This window comes from Dendropsophus ebraccatus, chromosome 2 (genome assembly GCF_027789765.1).
Source record: "Dendropsophus ebraccatus isolate aDenEbr1 chromosome 2, aDenEbr1.pat, whole genome shotgun sequence".
In the NCBI taxonomy this organism is placed as follows: Eukaryota; Metazoa; Chordata; class Amphibia; order Anura; family Hylidae; genus Dendropsophus; species Dendropsophus ebraccatus.
Window position 1 is genome coordinate 31,693,420 of NC_091455.1, and position 22,695 is coordinate 31,716,114.

At 44.6% G+C, this 22,695-nt stretch overlaps 1 protein-coding gene across 1 annotated transcript in view; it reads left to right on the forward strand.

Annotated features, from left to right (window-relative positions):
• Positions 1-223: 223 nt before the first annotated feature.
• The window catches only part of UBR5 (ubiquitin protein ligase E3 component n-recognin 5), a 72,663-nt gene continuing 50,191 nt past the window's right edge, over positions 224-22,695 (forward strand). Inside the window, exons 1-11 of the mRNA XM_069957279.1 lie at positions 224-686; positions 15,122-15,166; positions 16,520-16,601; positions 16,694-16,770; positions 18,748-18,867; positions 19,192-19,381; positions 20,421-20,580; positions 20,817-20,966; positions 21,871-22,082; positions 22,303-22,419; positions 22,584-22,694. Coding sequence (XP_069813380.1) covers positions 625-686; positions 15,122-15,166; positions 16,520-16,601; positions 16,694-16,770; positions 18,748-18,867; positions 19,192-19,381; positions 20,421-20,580; positions 20,817-20,966; positions 21,871-22,082; positions 22,303-22,419; positions 22,584-22,694 — 1,326 coding nt within the window. The 5' untranslated portion in view covers positions 224-624. The remainder of the gene's footprint in view (positions 687-15,121; positions 15,167-16,519; positions 16,602-16,693; positions 16,771-18,747; positions 18,868-19,191; positions 19,382-20,420; positions 20,581-20,816; positions 20,967-21,870; positions 22,083-22,302; positions 22,420-22,583; position 22,695) is intronic.

Consider the following 22,695-nt stretch of genomic DNA (forward strand, 5'->3'; position numbering starts at 1 on the left):
TATAAAATAAAGCTATGAGGTCATTACCCTCAAAACTAAGGGCATTAAAAAAAAACTTACATAACTAAGCTGCTCTGGACTCCACAAACACGCTACAAGCCCACACCTTGCACTGCGCATGCGTTGATGAACACGTGATTCCCTCCCGCTTCAGGGCGAAGAAAACTCGCGCATGCGTACCACCTGCCAGGCGCTCAGTTTACCTTCAGGCCAATAGCAGAACGTGTTACAAGACCCTCCCTGCCGGCCGGGCAGTCTCTGATTTGAACCAATCAGCGACGAGTTTACATCCAGCACTCAGGCCCCCGGAGAGAGGAGGGAGACAAACTGCTGGGAGTCTGCAAGATGGCGGCGGAGTGTTAGAGGTGCCGCCGTTTCTCCGCCGTTTTTTGAAGTCCGCTCGTTGTTTTCTCTTTCCTGTCACGGAGAGGCTGTGAGTCCGGACGGCGGGGGAGGCTGCACACGAGAAGCCGTCGCTGTGTGGTAGTGAAGGAGCAGAGGGCGCAGCTCCGCCTCGCACGGGAGTCCGCAGACATTTTCTTTTTTTTTTTTTTTTCTCCTCACTCGTGTTAATTTCCCTCACGGAGCGGGATTCCCCGGCGGGGCCCCCGGGCTGTCTCCGCCATGACGTCCATACACTTCGTGGTACATCCGCTGCCTGGCACCGAGGACCAGCTCAATGACCGGTAATGGAGGCTCGGCACGGCGGGGGAGGGGGGCGCTGCTCTAGGCCGAGGCCTCAGGCCTCACATCCCGCCATACCGGCCATGGAAACCGGGGAGGGAAACGTGACAAAGGGGCGGCCGGGCCCCAGCACATGGAGGCCTATGTGCCCAGAGTGTGACCCTGATGGGGAGTGCCATCTGCTCTACCAGGGGCCCCACCATGGAGATGGGCAGCCATGCTGGTGCTGCCATGTGTCCGCCACCGCCGTCACATGACCCATCGTAGGAATTGTGCCACTTTAGAGGACAATCTTACTATAACCTAGGTGTGGTGGCCGCATTTGCCGTCCCTTGACTTCTTATGGATACTTCATACCGCTGGCGTCTGAATCACCCAACGCCTTTAAGACGCTAACGGTCGGGACGTTGCATAAAATCATTGACGTTACAAAAGACCCAACGGACGCTCAGTCTTACGCCTTTTGCCTATTGTTCTTGGCATTAAGGCTGAGTTTCGTCTTTGTTGCGGCCGTTATTCGTTCTTTCTGGTTGTTTAGAATTATTTATACTGTTGGTAGTTGGATCAGATCGGGGTTTGGCACGATGGGAGTTGTAGTTTGACAATAGCCGCAGTGCTATTGTTTAGGGACGCTGGTTTAGATTATATTAAAGGATGTATTGAAATATAAAATCACAGATGCGCTAGTGTGTATGCGGGCACTCCAGTCACTAAATGTGCGAACAGGGGCTAAGCACACGAAGCCCACAGTCTATCCCGCCATCAGGGGGGCTGTTCTCTAGTCACAATTCGTCGCTCCAAACAGAGAGTCAGTAGCGGCACTCACCTATAGGTTCTAGACGCTTTATTTCAACAAAGGCAGGTAACAGACAAATACAGTGCAATCCACAGAAAGAGCTACAAATTTTTTAATGCTACATACACGCACTTCAACGTGCTCATTGAGCTCGTTAAGGTGTGTGTAGCGTGAAACGATTCGTAGCTCTCTGGATTGCACTGTATTTGTCTGTTACCTGCCTTTGTTGACATAAAAGTGTCTAGAACCTATGGGTGAGTGCCACTACTGATTTTCTCTGGAATGTTGAAATATGAAATGTTGTCCCTTGTCCATAGGATATTGGATAACCTGGTGATTAGTGGAAGGTTGACCACCGGTACCACCACGATTAATTGTTCTATGGGACGGGTGAATATGGGTCTATGGGATGGGCGGACATGCGCTCCGCCATGAGTGGGTCCGAGCGTCGGAATCCGCCCGAACTTAGCCACGCGGATTTCGTAGTGTGAACCCAGCCCTAAACAGCAAGTTCAGGTCTCCTTCGGTCCCAACATGCAATGAGACTTTAATGCACAAGATCCCCAGTAGATTCAGGGTGGGGGGGCTGTACGCATTATGATTCCATTGCATGTTAGTATCCAAGGAGACCCGAACTTGCTGTTTACGCGTATGTTCACACTGAGCAAATCACACTGAGCAAATCCCACAGTATCTCTAATTGGAGATGTCCCATAGAGATACTGTGGGACACTGAGTCAGGCGGGATTCTGTGGTGGAGAGTTCTCTTGGGGAATTCCACCACATTTGCTCAGTGTGAACATACCCTAACATAGGAATTTGCCGCTTATCTTGTAGCGGTCCGTCATGATAGGTACCCCTTAGGTCTTACACGTTGCCGTGAAAAAATAGTGCTGATGAAAATTGCGGAGGATTAGCCAATAGAAGTCTATGGGATTGGTGTTTGTCACAGTTGTGACATCCAAGACGTCCATGAAAAATGCGGATCTCATCTAAGCATGCTAGTGTTTTTTTTTTTGTTTTTTTTTTGGTCAACATTTTTTTGCATCTACGGATGCAATTACGGACCATATTTCACAGGTCATGGATTAAAGATAGCGGACCTGAAAAATCACTGAACGTGTGAATAAGGGCTTATTCTCACGTTTGTATATTATGGAGGCTATGGACGGGAAAGCCTGTAATGGAGTGTTTCCCTACCTAGTATGATGTATCAGTATCATGCCAGGAACAAAGAAATAGTTTGACTCTTCGCTGTAATTTAGGCCTTAGGGTAGCTTCACACGTACTGGAATTGCAGCGGATTTCACATTTTGATTCCGCAACAAAATCTGCTGCTGGTTTCTGGTACTGTCAGCTTGTATGGGTTAACATACTTGCAGCCGGTTAAACCTTGTCCCCCTCAACCCACCGATGACCAGTGAATACTTAACCCATGCCTCCTTCCGTGGCTTCCGGCTCCCTGATGTCCCGCTGGGAGCCAATCAGTGTGCCGTCCCGCCGCAGCCACTCCCAGCGGGACGTCATGGAGACAGGAGCCACAGGAACAGGCCAGAGCGGGGACAGGTAAAGTATTTACCTGGGGGGTCTGGGGTTTACATACTCGCAGCTGAATGAAAATTCCACTGTGAGTATGTAAACCTACTCAGACAGGACCGGTAATCCCAGTGGATTCCGCAGCGTGAAATCTGGTACATGTGAACCAACCCTTAATCGAAACGGCTCCCAAGTATCTTAGGGCACTGCGTCCGTTCTTCTGCCGCACAATAGAAATGTGCCGCGCCTAGAAATCTACTACTAGTGGAGCGATAGTGCGCATGCTCAAGCCCCGCTGTAATCTTACTCTGGCTTCACAAGGCAGGGTTTAGCACTTGGCCATGTTTGCATGTCCTCTAGATAGTGAATGAAGTGGTGGTCGAGCATGGCGCTGCTGCTCCATTTAGTTAGGAGCAATTCATCTCTGTTCTGTTGATAGTGGGGGTCCTGCTATCTCTCTCCACCTCAGTCTGTGGAATTACTCTGTCATGGGATAATGTATGAGGTGGTACCTACAGTGATCTATCATGTATAAGCTTTTACAACCGTGTATGATGGAACAGTTTTGTCTGACGGATGTTGGTAGGTTCCTCTGTGGTCTGTGCTTTGCAGGAGAGACTTTTGACATTGTATGTTTAGTTTATGTTACCTTTATGCAGTATTTCATTGGTATCTTGTCAAAAAAGAGATTGTGATGGAGTACAGCAAGCCTCATTTATTTCAGTAGCCTGAATGTAGTCACCTAGTGCCTGGCGGCTTCCCATAGGCATGATGGGAATTGTAGTTCTGCAACAGCTGGAGAGCCAAGGGTTCCCCATCCCCGCTGATGCACACTTTTGACTCCCATTATATTACCGTATGGCATCAGGAAGTAGCATGAATAGGGTCACTAGGTGACTGTGTTCAGGCTATTGAATTGAATCGGGCCTGCCACAGTCCTCCAGCATCTGTAGGCATCCCTGATGGATTCCAGTCATGTACTGCATCAAAGCAGTTTCATCAAACTTTGTGGAACAATGTGAGTTTGTTGTTAGATATTGGCACAAGACAAAAGGGAAAGGTGAAGAACAAATGACAAATATCTTCTGACTTTTTGCCACCTTGTATTTTCCACCCAATGAATTATTATTTTTCAGCTACAGAAAACCTACTTTCTGTCCCATGTGAATATACTCTTAATGTGTATGATTACACAGTTAGTGTTACATTGGTAATGTGTATTTTTGACGTGGCATGCTGTCTCCATGTGCTTTAATATGGCCATTAGACATTCTAGCACAAGGTTGCTTATGAGCCTATTAGGAAGATCTGCTAAAAAGAGAGCACTAGAACAGGGGTGGGAAACTTTCGGCCCCCCAGCTATTGCAAAACAATTCGGCTTTCCAGGCACCATGGAGGGCTGAAGGATCCCTATCCCTGATCTAGAAGATTGTCAGCAGAAAAAGACCACCTGGTCCATTTAGTCTCCCCTCTTAGTGTTTCCCTTCTTATTATCTTAAGATATATGTTTATCCCAGGCAGCTTTACATTGTTTTTGTACAGTTATCTACCACATCCACGTTAAGTTTGTTCCAAGCATCTACTACTTTTTTAGTAAAGTAACTTCCATTTTCCTTCTGATCTTTCCGCTAACAAACCTTTTTTTTTTTTTTAATATGATGTATTGCATAATCTGCTATTTATTGTGTTGGCGTCATTTAAAGACCTTTCATTGAGTGTCTTATAGGCAGAGGTCGACCGTCCAGGAACCTCATTGATTCCAAGAATGCTGCAATTAAAGGGGAACTATCAGCAGGTTAGATAAATCTAGACTGCACTGTCTGAAGTGACAGGCTGTTTAGCCAATCATCAGGACAGCGCTACGGCACTTTCCCCGTTATTGGCTAAGCGGCCTGTGACTTCACACAGTGCCAAGAGCTGCCTTTTTTAAAGGGAACCTGTCACCCCCCCGTTCCGGGGTGACAGGCTCCCGACCCCCCGTTAGAGCCCCCTATACTCACCTAATCCCGCCGGGTCCCGCTTCTGGATCTGGTCGGGTGACGGAGATCTCAGCTGCTGCAGCCTGGCGCGTGTGCTGAGAGATGAGTCCAACACCCATAGAGAATGACAGGAGAGTCCAGCGCTCCGTCATTCTCTATGAGCGTTGGACTCACCTCTCAGCGCGCGCGCCGGGCTGCAGCGGCTGAGATCTCCGTCACCCGACCGAATCCAGAAGCGGGATCAGGTGAGTATAGGGGGCTCTAACGGGGGTCGGGAGCCTGTCACCCCGGCACGGGGGGTGACAGGTTCCCTTTAAATACAAAGGCTGCACTGACATTGCTATCCATGTCCTTGCTGCCCAATTATCCAGCAGTGTATGGACTCGGTGAGTGCCGATCTAGATCATCGGCACTCGCTTACAGAAAGTCACCGTGTGATAGGATTCTAAGCCTGTACTACCTTGGGGTATGGAAAAGTACCCCCTGAGGGAGTGTTCACACACAGCAGAGTTGTTGCACAACTACATATTAGTTCCATTTATCTGATTGGGAGAATTTCAGATTTATTGGTAAGTTGTAGAAATCTGCAATTAATCTGCCGCCTGTGAATTCACCCTAAGGCCATGTTCACATGGCGTAAGACACCGGCCATTCCGTGGCCAGGTCACGGAACGACCGTTGTCAGATAAGATCACCCCGGCCGGTACCGCAGCATCAGCCGGTTGAACTTCGCTGCTGAATTCGGATGCGGTGGCATCAGTGTGCCCCCGCATCCAAATACCCCGCTGCACGCAATGGAGCGTGCGGGCGGAGTTGCTCACTTCACTGTGTGCACTTACAGGTTTTCTGCGGCGGCTATTCAATGAATAGTCGCTGCAGAAAACTGACATGTCAGTTTTTTGCGGCAGCGCTTTGGATCCCGGCCAGAATGTATACTATGTGTATATGCTTTGGCCGGGATTCCATAGATGGCAGCACTACGTAAGTTCTGTAGTAATCATGGCTGCTGTTGCAATATGGCAACAACGGCCATGATTATTTTGAAACTTGCGTTGTGTGAACATAACCTAAAGTAGTATCTTATGAAGTGATTGCATATCGCTGACTCTCTTTATGGTGGCTGGATGGGAGGCTGCTCTGCAGAGGAAATCAGTAGAGAAGCTGAACAAGCATTGTAGCCCCTTATTTTTCTCAGGCTTGATGAAGGTCCAAGAAGTCAGACCCCCCCACTGATCATAAAGTAATAGCAATTCCTAGCACTGCATGAGATGGCAGTACATCTACCCATACGGTCACAGGAGGAGGAATGTTTGCCAATATAAGTAGCTGGGTGCCCTGTATGTAGCTGATCACAGGGTGAGTATTTATTTTTTCCTGCAAGGACTATTACTGTTCTTCACTATGGTGCTGTGTAATAGCCACAGGGCCTGGTGTGCCTCCCTGCAGTCTCCATGCACTCTGCTCTGAGCCATCTAGCTTTCTGCTGAGTTAAGGTGCCTAGCTTGTGTTAGGAAATTGCATCTCATGCCTTTCCCCACCGCACGTTTATTATCTGGATTAGAAAGAGCCTTCTGCTATTAGAGCACGGAAGCCTAAAGGAAAACACATTGCTCGCAGCTTCTTAGCAGCCAGTCCTCAGGTTTGTCATTTGTTCTTGTGCAGCAGGAGCCGTCAGCTGGAGACTTCTTTACCTGCTGGAGGTTATATTCAGGAATATACTAACTTGTGCTCCCCGGGAGGTGCACAGTATGCAGCAATGCTCTTCTAGTTGTGGCTTTCCAGCTATTCCAAAGCTGCAACTCCCACCAGAACCTGGCGGCTAAAAGATGTTGGGGCATGCTGGGAGTTGTAGTTTTGCAACAGCCACAACTTATAATAATTTGTTGTAGTATTGTCTATTGTCTAGTATTGTTGTAGTTTTTTTTTTGTGGGACTAAAATCTCAGGAAATAAGTTTGACGTTGATACTGCCATCCTGATGCTGTCGGTAGTCTACCAGTTCATGTAGAGATAATGCGGACAGGAGGGTGGAGGACTGTTATATATTCTTATTCTTCAGCGTTTGTCAGGTTGACACTTTATAAGTCATGTGCTCACGTGCCTCGGGCACATTGCCTACGTTGTCATGTGATGTCTCAATGCTTCTGAAGAGACCAGATGTTTTTGGCTCAGTTGTAGCATCTTATGTTATGCTTTGACGTCTTCAGCCCTGGGCGTTGGATGGCAGAGGGGCACTATGCCAGTTGGGCTGTATTTTGCTGGTAATTCAGGTGGATTACTAGTAAATGTGGATGAGTTGGCAGTGAGGATTCATCCTGATACTATATATGAAGCTATTGAGTTGTTTTTTCCCCTGTTGTGGGATGTAGGTCTATTTGCATTTACTACTTAATTTCTGTTTTGTTCTGCTGTAGTTGCAAAGAAACAGAAATGAAGGTCATGTCATCCATCATGTGAATGAACAAACCCCGATGACTTAAAGGGAATTATGCAGAAATAGAAAAAGATGGCTTCATTCCTCCAGAAATAGTGCCACGAATGTCCTCAGGCTGTGTGCGTTATTACAACTTTTCCCCGACTGAAATGCAATGCCACACAGACTGAGGACAAGGTTGGCACTGTTTTAGGGTATAAAGTAGCCCATGTGTTTCTATTTCTGTATAACCCCTTCAAATGGGGTCTATAGAAGTCTATAGCCTTTCATTATATGCTATTATTTTCTTTAATTGTAGTATATTGAGCGATTTTAGCATTGCCTCTAATAGATGTGAACGGGCTTGTCTTAAAGGCCAAACCTTTCTAGGCGCACTACCTTCCCTAGCGTGCTGAAGTTTTTGTAAAACTTAAACTCCAGTATTTAGTTTTACGGGGCATGTTGGGAGTTGTAGTTTTCCAATAGCTGGAGAGCGGCAGATGAGAAGATACTCATGTGGCCATTTTCTGGGTTTGTCCATACAGATGAAGGTCTGGGATATTTGTAGTAGTGAATGCTGCCTGTTTACTGTGTATTCTAGTGTCTACATAGTGATACTGTTCCCCAGTAGATTCCCTCAGCTGTGGATACATGAATGGAGCTGGTGCCTCCTCACCCTTTGGCCTGGAAGCATTTTTCTGTGCTCTGACCTGGTGACACATTTTCGTGCTGCCTGTAAGTGTCCCAGCCTCATGGATGTGACTGGTGTCTGCAGGGTCCTATGTAACAGCAGTTGCATCGTACCCGTAACTGGAGATGCCGTTTATGTAACATCGGATCAAGTAATTACATTACAGCCGCTTATTGCCTGTGATTTGTTTGTTTCTGGGCTCGGAGTATACCTATCTACTTTTAGCTATGCATTGTACAGCTGTCACAGGAACATTTGCTATATGTTCTGTAATTGTATATTAATACTTTAATGCATTTATCCCTTTTTTTTTTTTTTTTTGTAACTTTTAATTGGCATTTTACATTAGGGAAAAGTTTTGACTACCCGTCATTGTTGGGTACATCAATAAGGAACCTCCAGAGGTTTCCACAGTAGAGAAGGGGTTTAGGCTGTCAGTAAGGCCCCAAGCACCCTATTGGTTGGGTTTTATTGAGTTTTGGCCCTCAATATTATATGCTAAACAAAACCATATTGTGAGTTGCATAGTTCTGAATGAGGTTCCGTTTCACACATTTTCTTTTTTTTCTGATATCTAGCAGGATTCAAAATTCTTCCCCTTTGCAGACTACACATTTAACATGCAGTGACACCGTGAGATACGAAAGAATTTATCCCAAGTGCATGAGGTCTTGTATAGTCAAACTTTTTTTTTTTTTCTGAGCTGTAAAACCTCTTGCTATTTTTTTTTCTCAGTGGAAAATCATCCGTTCCCGTAAAATGTGAATAGTACTAGTTTGCATAGCTTTGATCCGTGATATTTACGGATGTCATGGATGTGACATCCATAAAAAAAATTTTGGGAAGTGTTTTAGGACGCCCAACATTCAGCGAAGCCCCTAAGCCCCATTTCCTGATGTAGGATCACTTATTTTGTCTGTTTGTATTAAAAAAATAAATAAATAAGTGTGGCCCTGGCCTAACCATATGAATACTACTAGTATAGTGGATGCTGAGTTATGTTTTCTTTGCCATTTTGTTCATCACTGTTTATCACTATGCTTTTCCTTTGTGTTTATATCTGTCCCATTTGGAACGGATTGTATACTTTGTATTTCCACCCTTAGGATATGTTCCCACTTAGTAAAACGGTCAGAATTACACAGTGAAGGCCCCGGAACAGACTCCGCTCAGAATCCCGCCTTCCTCAGTGTGTCAATGGGAAGCCTTGTGCACCTCCGCTCGAAGAATTGACACATCAATTCTTTAAGTGGAGGTGCACAGGGCTTCCCATTGACACTGAGGCAGGATTCTGAGAGGAGTCTTTGTCGGGGCCTTTGCTGCGGAATTCCACCTGTTTTACTAGGTGTGAAGAGGCCCTTATGATATACCTGGCTTGTTTTATTGAAAAATTCTAATAAAAACTTTCAAACAGAAAAACACCCGTCATCCGTGGAGTGGGCTCAGCTTTTGAGCCCGTGCCATATTTCCCTGAGTGTCCTTCCATGTATGATGGATAAGGACTTGCCCACATTGCAGCGTACGATAAAACTGAACAGGTGACTGTGCCCTGGTTATTCAGGTTTATTCACAATTCACCAGTGTATAAAAATGTTTTTTTCTATAACGGACATTAGGACTGAATGTTCTGTTTCTGCATCTGGCTGGAGTCATATGTACATTTTTTTTTTTTTTTTTTTTTTAAGCCAAACATAGGAGTGAACCCAAAAAAGTCTTTTATAAAAAAAAAAAAAATTTGTTTTCTTTTGGATTGACTACTAGCTTTGGCATGAAATATTGCTTATGTGAATCCAGCCTTTAACTCTTATGTTTTCCAGTGCGCAAATGCCACAATGCTATACTGCATCTGTCCTAGTATGCACCCAACAGACCCCACTGACTTATTATGGAGTCTGATTGATTCCAAGTACATCCTTGTCTGTTACTTCCAAGGACAGCTGGCAGATGGGAATTGTTTTTGTACATGATAGACTTATATTCCACTAATCTTTAGGGTCAACCTACTTCTTGTTGCTGCTGTCTATATAACCAGCACTGTGTGCCAGTCATTGGGATGTGTTATCCTTAGGAATATGATGTGACTCAAGAATGGGCAATGTGTCGTTATACTGTGTCCTCCGCTCACCTTTTAAGCACCATGTAAGCAACCTCTTCCAATCGACCTCTTCCGATCGTAAAGTAATAATTGTAAGATCCTTTCAGATGGATATTCCTTTGGAAACCTGAAACAATTTAAAGGGAACCTGTCACCCCCCGTGCCGGGGTGACAGGCTCCCGACCCCCCGTTAGAGCCCCATATACTTACCTAATCCTGCTGGGTCCCGCTTCTGGAGGTGGTCGGGTGACGGAGATCTCAGCCGCTGCAGCCCGGCGCGCGCGCTGAGAGGTGAGTCCAACGCTCATAGAGAATGACGGAGCGCTGGACTCTCCTGTCATTCTCTATGGGTGTTGGACTCATCTCTCAGCGCGCGTGCCGGGCTGCAGCGGCTGAGATCTGTCACCCGACCACCTCCAGAAGCGGGACCCAGCGGGATTAGGTAAGTATATGGGGCTCTAACGGGGGGTCGGGAGCCTGTCACCCCGGTACAGGGGGTGACAGGTTCCCTTTAAGGTTCCTTAACGCGAGTCATATGTGTTTAAAAGCTGGACAGAAGCTTTAGCCGTAACATGTCCTGCTTCATGGGGAGGATATAGTCTCGTCTTTTCTCTGTAAAGTAATGGTGCTGCCGATGGCTGTGCCCTGGTTTACATTGTACAGCGTAGCTTCCTTCGTACAGATTTAGACTTGGCACAGGTTTTGCTATCTCTCTGGAGGGTATGGAGTGTGTAGATCTGCTCAGCCATCGTACTGTTTTAGTGGGGTTTGTTTTGGCTGTTACCATTTGAGTGTTGGCAGATATTTCTGTAACTGGGTCTATTTTATAACTTGTAATATTGTCTTTCTGGCGTCCTTGCCATGTCCCATTCTCGTAATGCCACCTATCTGGTTTTGGATACACGTTTTATTACACAGCTTTCCTTTGCACAGTTGTGGTTCCAGGAATCTTTTTTAAAAATGTAGGAGCAAGTAGTTCTGTATGGTCTAGAATGCATAAAGCCTCTGATCACTCTTGTCTTCAGAGGTTGTCAATGTTTCTTTCAAGAAGTTTAAGATCCTTTTTTTGTGCATGACCAGTTAAAGGGGTCATCCGGTCCTTTCTGAATAATTTTATATTTTGCAAGAGACATAACAAACTGTTGGGCGGCCTGAAAACCAGCGGTGGAGCAGAATGATACTACTATGAACCCTACTAATCAGCTGGAAAATGGGAACCTTCCTGATCATGTTAGGGTGCCTTCACACCTACCGGATCCGCAGCAGATCTCACTTCTGCGGATTCGCAGCGAGATCAGCTGTGGATCCAGTATCAATTCACCCCTATGATAGCACATACTCGCAGCGGGATTGATGCGGCCGGGGATGGGGGGATGCGGACGGCGGCGGGCTGCAGGATGCGTCCGGGGATGGGGGGATGCGGGCATGCGGGCGGCGGCAGGCTGCAGGATGCGGCCGGGGATGGGCTGATGCGGCCGGCGATGGGGGCTGTGGACAGACGGGGGGTTAAAGCACATACTCACAGCGGGATGTCAATCACGCTGCGAGTATGTGCTATCATAGGGGTGAATGGTACCGGATCCGCAGCGGTTCTCGCTACAAATCCGCAGAAGTGAGACCCGCTGCGCATCCGGTAGGTGTGAAGGCACCCTTATTAAAGTGATTGTACCACCAGGCCCAGGCTGAAGCACTGGAGGCGGCCAACGCACCCTTAGTGGGAAGAAACTCCAGTCCCTCCATGACGTGACTCCATTAGAATCAATGGAACCCTATCATAGAGGGGCGGGGGTTTCCTCCCACTAAGGGTGGGTCGGCCTGCCTCCAGTGCTTCAGCCTGGGCCTGGTGGTACAGTGACTTCAAGCTGTGTTCATAAAGTCCTTGCTCTGTAGATCAGGATGTGTGTTCTTTTTCCCCCCTTGGTTTTATTTGGCCAGTATGCTACTATATCGCTAAGAAAGCATTATTGGGAAAGTTTCAGTGTTACTCCCCTTTTTATGGATTGTTGTATGATCTGAGCGTCATCTGGTTTTCTTCCCAGGAGCAGGCACTGTATCCACCTTCATCTGTATACATGCTAAAATACACTGTGTACCCAGTTATTGGGAATAAAACAAACTCTGGGAGAGTGGTGGCCTACGTGCCTAAAGATTTCCTACTGCTGACAGGCATTTTGGGACCTGTTCATTGATCCTCCTGGCAGCTGCGTGGCTGTGAGCTGGTGCACAGAAGTCTGGAGCTGTCGGGCTGCTTCCTGTGGTGCGCCGGCGTCCTCATAGGAACTCTGCTGAGAGGATTCATCTGCATAATGAGCACAAAAAGCGTGTTTTTTTATTTTTTAATTACTAGATGTGTGACTGTACAGAGTGTAGAATTAAGGATTACATCAGAAGTATTTCCTGTGCTTTTCTGCGCATTAAAAAAAAAATAAAACTTATGGGGTTGCTTACCTCCATGTTGTATACCACGTATCAGGTCACTTGAGCCCTTTGGGTGCATTCACCCTATGCACTGATAATAGTGTTAACCCCTTCATGACCAAGCAACTTTCTTAGTTTTTTTTTTAATCGTTGCCATTGAAGTTGAACCTTCTAATTTTTTTAGGTCTTTAGGAACATATACATTTTTGATTGTATAAGTCAGGTCTGATGTAATTTTCAGGTCTGATGTAATTTTATCATTTTTATAGTGTCCACCAGGTGGGATAATGGGATAAGTCAGGTCTTTATGGATGCAGTGATAACAACAAATGTTGTTGTGTTTTTTTTTTTTTTTTGTGAGTGAAAACTGTGTAGTTGTATTTTTCGGGATGGGGTGTTTTTATATGTACATATGTACGTATGTATGTAAAAAAAAATTTATTCTAAATTAAAAATTTTTTTATTAGTTTCACAAGGAGACTTTGAAATGCAACCTTTAGATGGCTGATATAATACACTGTACTTCTAGTATTGTGTGGTCTAATATCCTGTCAACATAACATTGATGGGCAATCTAACCAGCCTTGCCATAGACAGAACTGAGTAATCATTAATATATGGCTTACCTGGGGCTTCATTAGACCCCCTGCTGCCATAGAAAATAATCTGCATCTCACCGATTGTATCAGCCTGGTGGTGATGGGGTGACAAAAGTCTGGAAACCGCTTATTCTCCACAGTCCACACTTTGACCACACCATCTAAGGGCCGATTCGCCGTGAGGAAAAGTGGTGGAATTTTAAGTGAAGCCCATACCAGACGCCACTCAAAATTCAGCCTGTCCAACTGATTCAATGGGATTTCTCGTGTGTCTCCGCTAAAAGAATTGACATGTCAATTCTTTGAACTGAGAGCGGAGGCACACAAGAAATGCCAATGAAACAATGAGACAGGCTGAAATTCAAGCGGCATCCGCGGCACGGCCTCTGCTTGAAATTCCGCCACACTTTCTCAGTGTGAACTGGCCCTAAGGGATTAAACTACAAAGATGGACGGTTTCTCTGCTCTTGATAGTTAGAGCAGGGGTCTTGCTCTCATACAACATCCAAGTTCCCTTCATATTCCGCACAGGAGACCAGTGCCAGACCACACTTGCCCCGCCGACAAGACATTGTGGTCATTAAGGGGTTAAAACATGTGAACTGAACCAGGGCTGCATGCGACACCACTTTTCTATGTAATTATGTAAATATTGATGTATCCATCTGCTTCTCATTGACACATCTGTGCCGACATATGACCATTACAAGTTGTTACTGAAAACAGTTGCTCAATTACACCAAAGATGGAAACGTAGTTCCTCATGTGTGCTCTGTTCTGGGGGGTCTTCTATTCTTCTATTTCCTTTTCTCTCTCTGTTCTATATGGTAGTCAGTCACATTTAGACCATCCTCCCCCCTCCTTTCTCTCACTTTGCAGAGGCATGCTGCATTGAATCTTAGTGCAGCGTGACTCATGATCCCAGATCATACATACATCAGGAATGTGCATAGTCTTTGATGGATAAACTACAATCCTTATCCTTGTCAGTGGTGACAATCCAGAACCTGTGAATAGAATTCGGGGCGTGATGCTTTTAACTCCAATGGAAAACATTAGCTGATGGCAGAGGTAGGGAACCTTCGGCCCTCCAGCTGTTGCAAAACTACAGTTCCCACCATGCTTCGACAGCCAACAGCTGCCCAGGCATAATGGAAATTGTAGTTTTGCAACAGCTAGAGGGCTGCAGGTACCCCACCACTTGCCTATGGAGATCAATTTAGGGGGGGGGGGGGGGGGACTTTTAAAAGCTGCACACTACTTAGTCTGAGTTCTTCCCATGTGGCTCTATCAAACATCATTGGATTAGACAGAATATTAATTTTTAGTAAAGAGAAGATGCAAAAGTGGGGAACCAGATGAGCAGTAGTGAAACTTGTACATCATATTTGCCATCAGTCCTGGCGCTGAAGAACACAGATGTTACATAGTAATAGACCGAAAGTGCCTTGCATGAAGCTTTCTAACCAGTGAAACTGTTTGTTAATTTAGGGTACCTTCACACGTACCGTATCGCTGCGTTTTTTACATGCGCATTTTGATTTTCACATGATTTTTATGTGAAAATCAAAACTCGCATGTAAAAATCGCACCAAAAACGCAGCGATACGGTACGTGTAAAGGCACCCTTAAATAGGATCAAAAGTCTTTGCTGGTTCCTGTCAAGCTGCTGCCTTTAGTTTGCTGACTAGCTATTGAGTTTTTTAGTATCATGAAGAAGTTTGGGGCCTGACCCGCCTATGGTGCTTACTGTAGTGCTGCTGCTGAACAGCTGGCAGGGATGCTGGGTATTCCCACCCAATGGATTATAGGCTATCAATTGTTTTATCCCGGACAACCTCTTTAAAATTGCAACATGTGTGTGTTTCTTTTCCCCTATCCAACCTAATAAATGTATGTACTTATTTTTAGGTTGAGAGAAGTTTCAGAAAAATTGAATAAATACAACTTAACCAGGTAAGTGTGTGTGGCCCTTATAGGGGACCTTGTAGGGGACCTATATGTTCTGTGAGAATTTTTAGTAGATTAAATTAATAAAACAATGCATGTTAATAGAAGTGCAGTGCAATAACGGCTGTATGTGGCTTAGGACATGACGACACCTTGAGGATTCTGTCCTGCACTCATCATGTAGGTTATACTGCCCTCTCATAAGGCGGCATAATATAGTGTAGGTTAGGGGAAACTACCCCCAAACAGGACGGCCAGTGCTGCAGAAGAGGAGTCACCTCTGCACACATGACTAGTAGATTGACAGACTTGTCAAACATAGGCGGGTGGAAAGCTGCTGCATTGACTCTTCTCTTGCAGTGCTGGCCTGCACTACCTACTTTTTGGTATAGTTTTTTTTCAATCGTACAGTGTATCATGGTGTAAGGTTCAGTCTGCAAAACCAGTGTGTCTGTCCCGATTTTGAGGGCAGCATAACCTATGTGGCTGCCTATTCTGCATTAAAAATAACTGTAGTATACCTTCCTGGAGCGGCAGTGTCAGCACAGTATATTGTGTATCATTATGATGGCGGTAGGTCTGTGAATCCGGTCTGTAGCACATCTTCTGTGTACGGACTATATTCATATAATGTGTGAATGCCCCCTTACCTTGAGATTTACCTAAAGGTCATATAAATATTTATCCAGAAACTTTATTTCTAAACTGTAGCACTGTATAGTACATGATTTCTCAACTCCAGTCCTCAAGCCCCACCAACAGGTTCATGTTTTGAGGATATCCCATACAAAGAACACCTGTGATAATACCTGATGCACTGGTTGTAATTATATCACCTGTGAAATACTAAGGAAATCCTTAAAACATGACCTGTTGGTGGGTCTTGAGGACTGGATTTGAGAAACACTGGTATAGCAGATATCACTTTAAATAGGATGCCTGCCATAATGAACAATGTAATCAGACGAGACAGCTGACTGCTTTTGTGCTTGTATTAGGAGCTACAATTTACTGAGTGTTTGTGCACATAAGACCATTGTGATTCTGTATAGCCCCCAAGCTGTAGAGAGTCAAAACGCTGCACCTATAGACCTGTTTTACCTCTACATGTCTTGGGCTTCTGTAAGGTTTCTGTTGGGCTTTCTGTCTTGTGTTCTGGTCATAAAGAAGAAACCATGAAAATAAATGGTGTATGCTTCCCACTCAGTCTTGTGCATGTTAAACTAGGAGACCCCTTTCCATAACAATGTTGAAATGCTGATTGTAAATTTTCCAAACGTATTTATTGGACGCTTTCCCAATTGAGTAAAGGCACCATAAAGCATGAGTATAATACAGTTTGCTTTGTTTCCTGCATAGCCACCCGCCTCTGAATGTACTGGAGCAGACAACAATTAAACAGTGTGTGGTTGGACCGAACCATGCTGCTTTCCTCCTGGAGGTATGCCTGTCATCCAGCGTCTCTACATGTCAATGACTGAATGCAGCTGTCCATCCTCACTAATGATTTAATGATCTTTTCTCCCTCATTAGGATGGAAGAATCTGCAGAATTGGCTTTTTAGTCCAACCAGACAGATTAGAATTGAGTAAACCTGAAAATAATGATGGGTAAGACCACTTTTAATTTTCTTCCCCATATGTAGCTATTGTGAAGGGGAATTGGTTCCCACATGTATAATTGCTCTTACTGATATATACTTAATTGAAGCTGTGCCTCTTCAGCATATTGAAGTCCTGCCCCATCCTCAATATGGCTGTAGTTAGTTAGGGTGTGAGACTGTACACATTACACGGTCTCCTCCATTGTTTCCCATGTACATTACATTACTGGGTTGTAACACTTTTTAAAATGCATTTTTTTTCCTTTATAAATATTTGAGATGACGGTGTACTATTTAGCCTTAGGGCCCTTTCACACTAAGTCAAAGTGGCAGAATTTTAAGCGGAGCCCACACCGCCAACATCGCTTGAAATTCAGCCCGTCGCATTGATTCAGTGCACTGCTTGCGCTACTCCGCTCTCCGCCCATAGAATTGACGTGTCAATTCTTTGGGCACGGAGCAGAGGCACGTGAGGCTAAATATTAAGTGATGTCCGCAGCGCGGGCTGTGCTTTAAATTCCGCCACTTATACTTGGGTGTGAACGACCCTTACACTGTGTGTTGTCAACTTCATGCTATTGTATGAAGCTAGACCCCTCTAGTAGAGCACATTATGTGATTACATGTGCTATTGCAAAACTGGAATAAAATAAGGAGAAAAAAAGCAAAAACTTATCCAAAACAGTTCATGTGCATCTAACACAGGTTTACAGCCCATACCCTGTTCACTGTAGCTTGGACCCACATGTAAACAGAAGCAGTGGTGGCTTGTCTTGTGCATGCTTTCCATTGGTACTTGCTAGGATATTTGGAGAAGACAGATCCATTATGCTCAGTATTGCCAGCTGTATTAAAGTGTCACTGTTATTATGTTCAAAATCTAAATCAACAGATGTGAAATAAAGCAAATTTGCAATATACATTTGTTATTTTTTATTATGTTGTAAAACAAAGCTATACTAATCCAACTCCAGTCTCCTGAAGGCAGATTTTTAGTCTTCAGCTTGTTGGAAAAAAAAGATTAAACACACGAAGTCTGACCTGTACAGAGAGTCACGGCTCAATGTCCATAAGTCACTTGATTTGCCTTCTCTGTGAGCGCTCAGATGACCTGGGAAACGCAGGACTTTCTGTATTAAGTGTCTTTGGGGAAAAAAAGTTAGAACACAGGAAGTGCCGTGTTTTCCATGATAACTAATAATAATAATAATGTAAATTGTGAATTTGCTTTATATCACAACTACTGTTTTAGATTTTGAAAGTTATAACCACATGGACACTTATAAGTTTCCTGTGATGTAAGTGGTTTCAGGACCTGACAGGTGAGAATAGTATTCCAACGCTTTTCTCCTTTGCTCTGATGCTGCATAGCTCGAGAGAAAAAAAACTGGGTGCACTGTTGATGCTATCAAGTTATAGGAATAGGATGCTGTGGCTTCCAGTCATTGCCACTGCACCCTCCTCCTGCCCAGAATGGCTTGATTGACAGCCAGATTGCCTGGAGAGGAGAGTGGTGAGTGTTATTGGAAGCTACCTCATCCCCACCCCCATGACTGGATAGCAGTCACATAGAGCAATGTATAACACTATTGTCCTCACCTGTCTGATTTTTTTGGGGGGGGCTTCCATCAAGCCCTGTGGCCCTGACAGGTTTTCTTTAGGGTCTCCTTGTGACACACACTGCTGTAAACACACATCAAATTTCCTTGAAATGTTATGTATAGAATAGTAGAAATGCTATATAGAAAGCCACCCCTATGTAAATAGGGGTGCAGGCATGGATTGTGTGGTCCAATGGCTTTGCCACATAGGGAGCATCCTCCTGCCAAGATCCCAAGGGTGTTGCTTAGGCTTGCTTCTTGCCAGACCAAGTCCTTGAGCATTTATTTGTACCTGGGGTTCCAGGCTTGTAATTGACATCCCGGATGGTGGTGGTTCTCTCTCTTCCTTATTTTTGACTGATATGCCCTTTTTTTGTTTTCAGTTCAAAGTTGAACAGTGGCTCAGGGGCAGGAAGGACATCCAGGCCAGGCAGGACTAGTGACTCTCCCTGGTTTTTGTCTGGCTCTGAGACTCTGGGCAGACTGGCAGGCAACACCCTTGGGTAAGTTATAATAGGGTTAAGGCTGAAAATATCTATTTCTGTTTTGTTCCCGGAAACTAAACGTGTATGTTCAATATGTGTAGGAAATCCTGCAATCACTTTGGACGAATCCAGGCTTCACCAAGCGTGTCACAATGGTGGCTAATCTCAACTGTAGCCCAGTCAACTTATAGATGTATTGCTAAATGAGTCTTCTGTTTAGTCTTATTTAGTGCTGCAGACTGGAGGGCAATTCTACCTTTGCTTTTCTTTACTTGCAAACTGGAGTAGTCTCAAGGATGTCAAATAAGAATATGTCCCTGTGTGTTCTTTGTCTTGTTTTAGCAGTCGTTGGAGCTCTGGTGTAGGTGGAAGTGGAGGTGGATCCTCTGGCCGTTCTTCTGCAGGTGCTAGAGATTCTCGTAGACAGACCCGAGTCATCCGCACTGGGAGAGACAGAGGCTCTGGACTTCTGGGAAGTCAACCACAACCAGTGATCCCAGCTTCAGTGATACCCGAAGAACTTATTTCACAGGTAATTCAATATTTAGCAAATTTTTTTTCCTTGTCGCTGGTTTTACTTTAGTTGAGCAGCAAATAAATGGATTCTCCCATCTGAAGTAGTTATGCCCAATCCACAGTATCAACAGGATAAGGTGCGCACAATTTTGTATAAACGTGTTTTCTTTTTCTATGCATACAGATGCAGCTAAGCGTCCATTTACACAGGAAGATTATCTGACAAGATTATCTGCCAGAGATTTAAAGCCAAAATCAGGAATGGATTAAAAAAGAGGAGAAATCTCAGGCTTTCCTTTATGACCTGATCTGTTTATAGTCTCTTCCTAGCTTTGATTTCAAATCTTTGGCAGATAATCTGTCAGATAATCCTTCTGTGTAAATGGACCCTAAGACACTACTGTACACAAGTATAGTCCTGCCCCCAGTGTACTAAAACCCCTAGTTGGCATAGGAATTAAACTCCTAATAGCAGAGAAGCAGCGCTGAGGATGAAGGTAAAAAAATTGCCTTCATCCTCAGCACCCTGTGCGCTGTAGGGAGATAGCAGGTTAGATACTTCTAAACTACTGATAGTTTCCCTTTAAAATAACAGTATGTAATTCTGATACTTCTGTGGCTACTGCATAGACAGAGTAGGAGAGAATTCTTCTGAAGTACTTCATCAGGAACAACATTAGATGTTATATCTAGGGATGGTCCGAACAGAGTTCGGTTCGGGTTCGTACGAATTCCCACTGTCTGCCCGCTCCGTGCAGCGGGCGGATCCAGCGGGAGGACCGCCTGGAAAACTGGGATACAGCCATAGGCTGTATCCCAGTTTCCCAGGCTGTCCTTCCGCTGTATCCACCCGCTGCACGGAGCGGGCAGACAGCGAGAATCTGATGCCGAGCGTTTGGGTTCATATGAACCCGAACCTCGGAGGGTTCGGACCATCCCTAGTTATATCGTCTTATCACTTTTGCCCATAATGTTCTTAAAATATCTGCAGCCCCCCTCTGTGTTTTTTGGCTGATTTTGATGGGTCATTACATGGCTTTCTTATCCACTTTTAGGCACAGGTTGTCCTGCAAGGAAAATCTCGAAGCGTCATTATAAGAGAACTACAGAGGACAAATCTTGACGTAAATTTGGCCGTGAACAACCTCTTGAGCCGGGATGATGAAGATGGTGATGATGGAGACGACACAGCCAGTGAATCCTACTTACCAGGAGGTTAGTGTCGACTTCTTTGACCTGTCAGTTACTCGCGACTAGAGGTGGCCTTGTTTCCTAAAACAGAATCTTAATGGGCAATGAGATCCCGCTTGAAATGTGGTCACAGTCTATGTACAAATTTGTCGTGGGATACGTGACCTTGTTTCTGGGCGTTAGTGACTGTAGTGAAATGTCTCATGGCATTCTGTTTTCATACTTTGCTTAATGACGGCTTGTGATCCTTGTGTTTATAGAGGATCTTATGTCACTGCTGGATGCTGACATTCATTCTGCTCACCCAAGTGTCATAATTGATGCTGATGCTATGTTTTCAGAAGATATTAGCTACTTTGGTTATCCATCCTTTCGGCGCTCTTCACTTTCCAGGATAGGCTCATCTAGAGGTAATTCTGTGCCTTTGTCTTCTTAGAAATTAGCCATGTTATGTGCTAGTTTTTAGCGTTCCCTTTTGGTTTTGACGATTTAAAAATATGTAGGCCAATGACAGACCCTCAAAGTAATCGGTAAGCTTCCTTGGTGGCCCAGTTAAGCCAAACTGGCAAGGATCCTCTATTTACCTTTATTTCTCAAATACCGAAAATAAGTGTCATGCTGGACCCCATGCCAAACAGTTAATAATATGGAACACCACCTTGACTAGAAATCTGGACAGCTGCAAATGCAAACATGTAAGGGTAAATGAGTATTTCTATCACTGGTATTTATGGCACATCCACTTTATAGGAGTGAGTGTACAGCTTCTTCTGTATCCATGTTCTACTTGGATTCTGGTCGGTGGGACCCATGTTTTCCACATAGGGGCAGATCAGAGGTGGAATTATGTATATTTGCCATTAATATCTGTGCTGGGAACTTGTTTGCATTTTTATTCTTGCCTTTTTCAACTAGTTTTGGCAATCTGGCTCATCAAGGTGTGGTACTGACAAGCACCCAGCACCCTGTGCTATGATTTAATGTGCCCAGTGACCCTCTTAGCAAGTAGTCCTGCATTAAACATCCCATTTAGGGCTAACCCATGCTTCTTGTCCAAGCTATTATATCATTGTTTTTTTTATTTATTTTCCTTTGTTTAATGTTCTTCCTGAGCGGAGAAGTATGTCAAGTTCACAAACCACCTCTATGTGTGGAAAGTAGAATTAGTCATATGACCCTATAAACCAAGAAATGGTAGTAATGGAGATCATTTCTTTGAAGCATACATAAGCTTTAGTTGCTGCTAGATAAGAAGGGTCTTAAATAGAGATTGGCTTACTTTTATCCCACTGGTGTGACCCAATTGCATACCAGTTCTCCTTCTTCCCTTAGAAAGAGACTCTGAGCTGTTGCGCGAACGTGAGTCAGTTTTACGCTTGCGTGAGAGGAGGTGGCTTGATGGGGCCTCATTCGATAATGAAAGAGGCTCCACAAGTAAAGAAGGGGAGCCCAGTTTGGACAAGAAGAACACGCCCATACTGAGTCCAGTATCCCTAGGAGAAGACCTGCAGTGGTGGCCAGAAAAGGTATTGTTTTCATACTGATTTCTGATGGTAATCAAATTCTGACAGCCACTATTAGGGGCCAGTTTAGAGCTTTATGCCTGCTGGTTTTGCCTTCTGAGTATAAACTGCTTGTAGTGGAAGCTTCATTGTTTGCAGTACATACATATGTCACATAGCTGGTTTATTGTACTCTTTTTAAGACTCCCTCAGTAATGATTAATGTCTTTGTTTTTGTGTCTAGGATGGAACAAAATTTATTGCCATTGGTGCACTGTATTCAGAACTGGTTGCAGTGAGCAGTAAAGGAGAGCTGTATCAATGGAAATGGCTGGAATCTGAACCATATAGGAACCCTCAGGTTTGTCACTTTGCTGCTTTAAGTTTATTATTCCATCCTCGTGACAAGTCTTTGATATGGATGAATAAATGCCATGTATAATCCTAGGGATTGACAAGTCGGTTTTTAGTATGCACATTGTCTTTGACTTTTAAAAAAAATCTTTTTCCCCTTCCTGTTTTTAGAATCCATTGCTTCATCATCCAAGAACGGCTTTCTTGGGCCTGACAAATGAGAAAATTGTTCTTCTTTCTGCTAATAGTATACGTGCAACGGTTGCTACGGAAAGCAATAAGG